The sequence below is a fragment of the Oxyura jamaicensis genome, chromosome 1 (assembly GCF_011077185.1).
Source record: "Oxyura jamaicensis isolate SHBP4307 breed ruddy duck chromosome 1, BPBGC_Ojam_1.0, whole genome shotgun sequence".
Taxonomy (NCBI): Eukaryota; Metazoa; Chordata; class Aves; order Anseriformes; family Anatidae; genus Oxyura; species Oxyura jamaicensis.
Window position 1 is genome coordinate 82361131 of NC_048893.1, and position 6000 is coordinate 82367130.

Consider the following 6000-nt stretch of genomic DNA (forward strand, 5'->3'; position numbering starts at 1 on the left):
AAGTTCAGCTTCCTGTGTGTATGCAGGCTTAGGCTGCAGATGTTTCACGTCCTGTTCTAAGGACAAGGCAGAGTAATGAGCTCTTTGGAGACTTACTTTGGCCCATTAAACTGCTGCTTTGGTTTTTTGGTAGAAACCTGAGCCTTGGCTAAAAGCCCAGGAATATTGCTGTAGCCAAAATTGTACATTGTGATGGGAAGGATGATCTAAAAAATTCTGCTGTCATTTACACAAGCACAGGAAAAGCAGATGGCCTGCTTCCCAGCTGTGCACTCTGCTTGCTTGAAACAGATTCTAGAAAACTGATTCTCTTCCCATTCTGACAGGTTTCGGGTGAAGCAACCACCTCCGCACACCGGACTGAGCGTGATGTACACACCAGGACCTGTAGGTTACACAAAAGATCTTTTGTTTTATGCTAGACCCACATGGCCCTCAGGCCATCTAGAGATCCTCCCATACCAGCTGTCTGGGAATAGAGTGGGTAGTTATTTTATTATACATGCAGTTATATATTCAAATAACTTCAAAATTATCTGAAGTGATGCTACCTTCTACTGTCTCTCTGTTGCCTTCTACTAAGTGCCTTATTTTGCCCTGAGACTCAAAGCCTGCCCCAGAATGCAAAAGGATAGACATGTTAAGTTTAGTGGAAAGCAGCAGGTCAAGCACTGAGGATAAAGAGGGATTTTTTGATACAGACCGTATACTCTGCCTCTACCTCCAAGTTTTTCCATGGCTTAAGGTATTTGTTATAGCTGCTCTGCCTTATGCCTGGACTTTTATCTTCTGTCCTAATACCTGCAGGAGTTGAACTTAGTGAACTGTTGCCTCAGCCATTTCTCCTCCTGCTTGCAACTATCCTCCACCTTAACTCTTTTACCTAGCAAAGCACCAGAGCACTTCAAATTGTCCCATTAAGTAAAAAGCTTTCTTACTTTCTGCTTTACTTTAGTCTTTCTCTTCACCTCCATGTTTTATGTGAATACACCTTGTTCAGATACTTGAGCCAGTATCCAGACAGCACCCAGGTAAATACCCATCAATATCCTTGTCCATGATTTTACAGACATGGAATAAAGAAGCAATGCCTTGTGCAAGGAGTCAGTGCCAGAATGCAAGTTAAATTTTCTGGTCTGGAGCCCCTGCCACAATCTGACACTTAAGAGGGCTAAAAGAATTTCCATTCTCTTTTCCTCTCCACACATCCATTCAGTTGTCATCTCCACTTTCTCCTTTCTCCCTCATATCTCTGTTCTTTTTCATTCTCTCTCAGGTGACCCCAGTTCCCCTTTTCCCTCTGGATCATAAAAGAAAATTTAAGGGGACAAAAATTGCAAAGGGGTAAAAAGAACACCAGACAATTTTCTTTCAAACTGCAATATGAAGAGCCACTGTTTTGTATAGACCTTTGTAGTGAAACAGATACTCAGTAACTGTCAAGCACAGTCATTTGTGCTGGGCACAACTGAAGATGATTTCATCAGACAACACAGAGCATGAACCAACTGTAAGCATTGCTGGAGGAGGCTATGAATGAAACATGCACCTTACCTGTGAGCAATCCTCTGTCTCTCCTAGGTGGCAGCAGGATTGCACGTTGAACTGGAGATAGAAATATTCGCCATGGTAATTGGAGGGGAAGGTACTGACGGTCGTGAAGAAATTTCCCATGATATTGAAATATTAACAGAAGCAGAGACCATTCTCCTGCCTGTGAGAGCAAATATCCTTTGTTGTCTTACTTCTCACCCTCCACATGCACAACTGGCATCGACCTTGAGGACTGTCCACCTGTCAGGAACTTTAAGCATCAATTCCAGTGCAAGCTGTAGTGCCTTTTTTGGAAACACCAGATGGGTGTTTTCCAAAGCATAATAAATGAAGAATTCAGAATTCTGGCCCAAAAAGCAATTTAGATAAAGTAACAAGGTTTTGAAAAGCAGAGAAAGGAAAAATAGTAAGACCAGAAAGATGTGGCTTTTAAGTAATAAACAGAAAGTGTAAGAACTCTTTCCCACCCCTCACTGATAGATTTTTTATAACAGTTTTGAACGTATGGTAGCATCTGATGGTACAGCCTTACATACTAAACAAATAAATGAGACAATACCCATGTCAGCAAATACATGAGCACATAACTGCATGAATGCTGTCTGAAATGAGCCCAGTGTGTGTTCAATAGATTTTAAGACTTTTAGTTGTTTAATTGAGGACAGAGGTAGAGTAAAAATAGTAATGAAATCAAAAACAATTATTTCTCTTTCCCTTATGCTCTAGACCTCTCCTAAGACGAGAGGTCTTCTTGAAGGCTTTAATATAAATAGTAAGGTAAGATGCACCCAAACACTTAATTATCATGACAGAAAATCTCAGTCTTAGTAAGGGACACCCTTACCAAGGAGAGGAAGAATTCAGGATCCTTTGAGGCTGACCAGAGTACTAAGGTAATGGCAACTGCACTGAGGCTTTATATGCTCTGGAAGTTACACTGAAACTCTGGAAGTTTACTTTGTAGTGATACGAAGAAATCTTCTGTGTCCATTATTGTGGAGCTGAGCTAGATAGGATTGATGGCATAGCAGCAAAAACAGTTTCTGCTCCACTCCCACTCACCCAGTCCTCAGTCACGCACTTACAGACCTCCAAAACAAGCACCCTTCCCCACTATTTTACTTGGCCTTTAATCTTTGAGCTGAGGTCAGTAGTTCAGTATCAACTTGTTTCACAGCCTCACTTCCAGAATTCCTTCCAGCCTCCACCCATATCCTTTCAGTTCTATAAATGTACAGAAACGGCTAGATCCTTAACGTAATATCCCACCTGTGTTAGCCACTGACATCTATGAGTGCCGCCCTCAAGGATACCCCCAGGGTGGGATGGCAGAAGCAGTCTGGACAGCTTCTACAAAACCTAAGCCACGGTTCCGGATCACACTACCCCGAAAACTTTCTAGCTAATGTAAGTACTGCATGCAGTGATGCCAGCTGTGAATTAAATCAGAGTAGTTGTACCTCCTCTTGGCTTCTTATCCACATCATCAACAAACCTCATGGTACTGACAGCAAAGCTGTCAAGCACACACCACATGCATGACATGAGAAAAAGGAAGCACTGGATGGTATCATTAACAAAGAGACTCACTGCAAGAGATTTACAGATTATTGCAGCTGTTCTGCTCGGTGGAGGTACGCTCACAGCAGAGCCTCCCTAGTCCTGTCCTTCACTTAACTGCCTCCACATTAAACAACTCATTGAGCCTCCTGGCAGCAGGAGGTTAGATTTATTGCAGTTAAGCCATAATAAATCAGCCTCTTTTTAACAGTCTTCACTTCCTAAAACCAAGTCTTACTGCTGACCCTTTGACACTGACAGCAAGCCTAATAAGGGACAGCAGCCTTACAGACAGACATAATATGACATGCTCCAGCATACACAACCCTCTGCACACATTTCATACAGCATATTTCTGTACCCTTAAAGAATCAGACTCTGTATACAGAGAGCAGATGTCTTCCCTGCCAACAACACAGCTTTACTGGGGAATTTCTCTTCAAACCACCAACCAACGTGTTTAACATGAGGCTGGTGTTTCATCTAACCCACATCAATTAAGGTGTTCTACAATACAACCAGTGGTGACAGTTCACGAACAGGATTTCTATGGATGTTTCTTCTCTACCTTGCTTAGAGTTCCCATTTGTCTCATATCTGCAACACTGACATCAACTTTCTCTTTCAACTTTAACATCTGTAAGTCTGTCATGTTATCTAACAAGTCAGTAAAGAAATCCCAAATGTAACTCATTTCCTTTCCTGTAGAGAAAAAAAAAAAAAAAAAAGAAGACCACATCAGTCAGTTCTCAAAAGAAACTTCAGAGACATGCACCTCTGACTGCTGCATCTGCTCTAAGACTGCCCAGAGTACTTCAAACACAGCTTTTTTTTCCTGTTTAAATATCTTCTTACCCTTTCAATGTGGAATTTTACTCCCAGAGTAACAGACAACTGTAGTCTAGGAAGAGCAGTGAATTTAATGTATTCCATTTTAGCAGCTTACAAGCTGTAGTTCATCACTGAAGGCAATTGAGACAAACCTCTCTCACTTGGATTTGAAATGGAAGAGAATACTCAGTCAGTTCATATTTCAGAGAGATACCTCACTGTCCCAACTCAGTCCCCTATAGTCCTGCACTAAAATACAGCTGTTGGAACATCTCTGTACACCAGGTGTACACCTTTTCCTGCCAAGTCTAAGCCCTGGAAATTCTGATCAGTGTCATCTCCCATTAAAATTTCTAGGTGGAAAGAAATTAACATCACAGTATCCTCTTCCCATGTGGCTAATCCAGCTAATTGTGAGGACTGTTTTTTTAGTTGCCATTGCCATTGCCATATCTCCTTTCTGTTCTAACAATGTCTTTGTGTGAGTTGATTGGTAATTCCTACTGAATTAACAATTATTAGCTACACAATGCTACCCGAGCAACTGAACTAAATGCCTCTTTGAACATTCTTCCCCAGACGAACTCTGAACTCAAAACCTGAGCTCCAACATGTCAAAAACGGACTGGTTGGAGTCACAGAACACTGACCCTCCTAGGTTAAGTCTTGTACTTCGTTAAATAGTCCTATTCAGTCACCCAGAATAGATGTAGTTAAGTCTTTCTTTGCAGAGGCACATAACTTTTTTAATTTCCATCATATTTCCCAGGTGATTACGACCAGAGCCAATATGATTCTCTCCAATGAGACCTCAAAACTTCCCTGCAATATTAGAACTGATCACAAATTAGCCATACCTCCTAGCAGAGGCCAAGAAGCAAAAATCACTGAAGCAGCATAACCTGCTCAAATTTAGGAATTTATTATATTTTCTTAGTTATTTCTCTTATTTAAAGGATTTCACAAGGATTCTCTTAATATACTCAAAATGAAATACTGCACAGGAAGCTGCTGGTGAATGCCTTCAGTATTTCCAAGTAGACTGCCAGTCTGAATTCCTGGTCATTTTTATTCCCTGCAATTTATGGAATAAAAACAAACCCTTAATCCAGTTTAAGCCTATGCAAGAACACTTTTTCATGTTATTGCCCTCCAACAGCAACAGCATAGACCAGTTCTACTGAAGGCAGTCTGATGTTATTACTGTGTTTCCATAACTGTACAAAAGTAGTTTGTTTGTTTGCTTGTTTTTTAATTTCTTTTCATGTTAATTTTCTCTCCTCTTTCACTACAGGTCAGAGCCCTGGAAGAATGATGTAAAAAATCGGCAGTAGTGAATTACCTGAATTTTAGTCCAATGTTATGGAAACATTCCCAATATAGACATTTTCATTTGTTTAATCAAAATAACATGAATAAATTTTTTTTCTGTCCCCCTATTAATGGGAAGGGTAGTCTGAAAGTGCCTTCTGACATGCCTGTCTGAAATGTGAACAGCAGAATTATTCTTATATTTCAGTCCCAATACTTCATGATCTGCACTTCAGAAGAGTGCTGAATGCGTCCTGATAGGTTTATTTTTTAAAAGGGATTACGTTTCTACAGCCCATGCTGAAGGACCTGATTTTTTTTAAGTACTGAGCAGCAGCTTTCACTGAAGTCAACAGTAACTTTGAGAAAGAAGCTGTAGCATGAGCTGCTGATCTGCTCTGGTCTTCTAATTCCAACATTTCTCCTTGCTTTCACAATCAGAGCTTAGCTTTCTGTGCACAGACCGTTCACTTGCCTTTAATTTACTTCAGACAATAGATGGGAGTTACGAGGACACAAAGTTGCACTTGTCAGAGGAATTCTCTTTATATCCTCTTGTTCACCGTCAGATATGATTATTTTCAAATGTTCATTTTTTCCATCATGGAAGACTGAAACACTTAGTGGTGGCATTTTCCCACTTTTGTTCCTACTTCAGTAGTAGTGACTAAAGGAAGTGTCTTAGTCTCTTTAAGAGATACCTTACTCACACATCCCAGTGTAGTTCTGCTTTCTTTTTTATGA

The 6000-nt window shown here is 40.5% G+C and overlaps 1 protein-coding gene across 2 annotated transcripts in view; it reads left to right on the plus strand.

Moving 5' to 3' along the window:
- Nucleotides 1–5347, plus strand: part of SPAG17 (sperm associated antigen 17) — a 110251-nt gene extending 104904 nt beyond the window's left edge. For both annotated transcript variants that reach the window (XM_035314579.1, XM_035314582.1), the window contains 4 exons: nucleotides 327–387; nucleotides 1582–1726; nucleotides 2824–2961; nucleotides 5240–5347. In XM_035314579.1, the coding sequence (XP_035170470.1) occupies nucleotides 327–387; nucleotides 1582–1726; nucleotides 2824–2960 (343 nt within the window). In that variant the 3' untranslated portion in view covers nucleotide 2961; nucleotides 5240–5347. The remainder of the gene's footprint in view (nucleotides 1–326; nucleotides 388–1581; nucleotides 1727–2823; nucleotides 2962–5239) is intronic.
- Nucleotides 5348–6000: the final 653 nt, after the last annotated feature.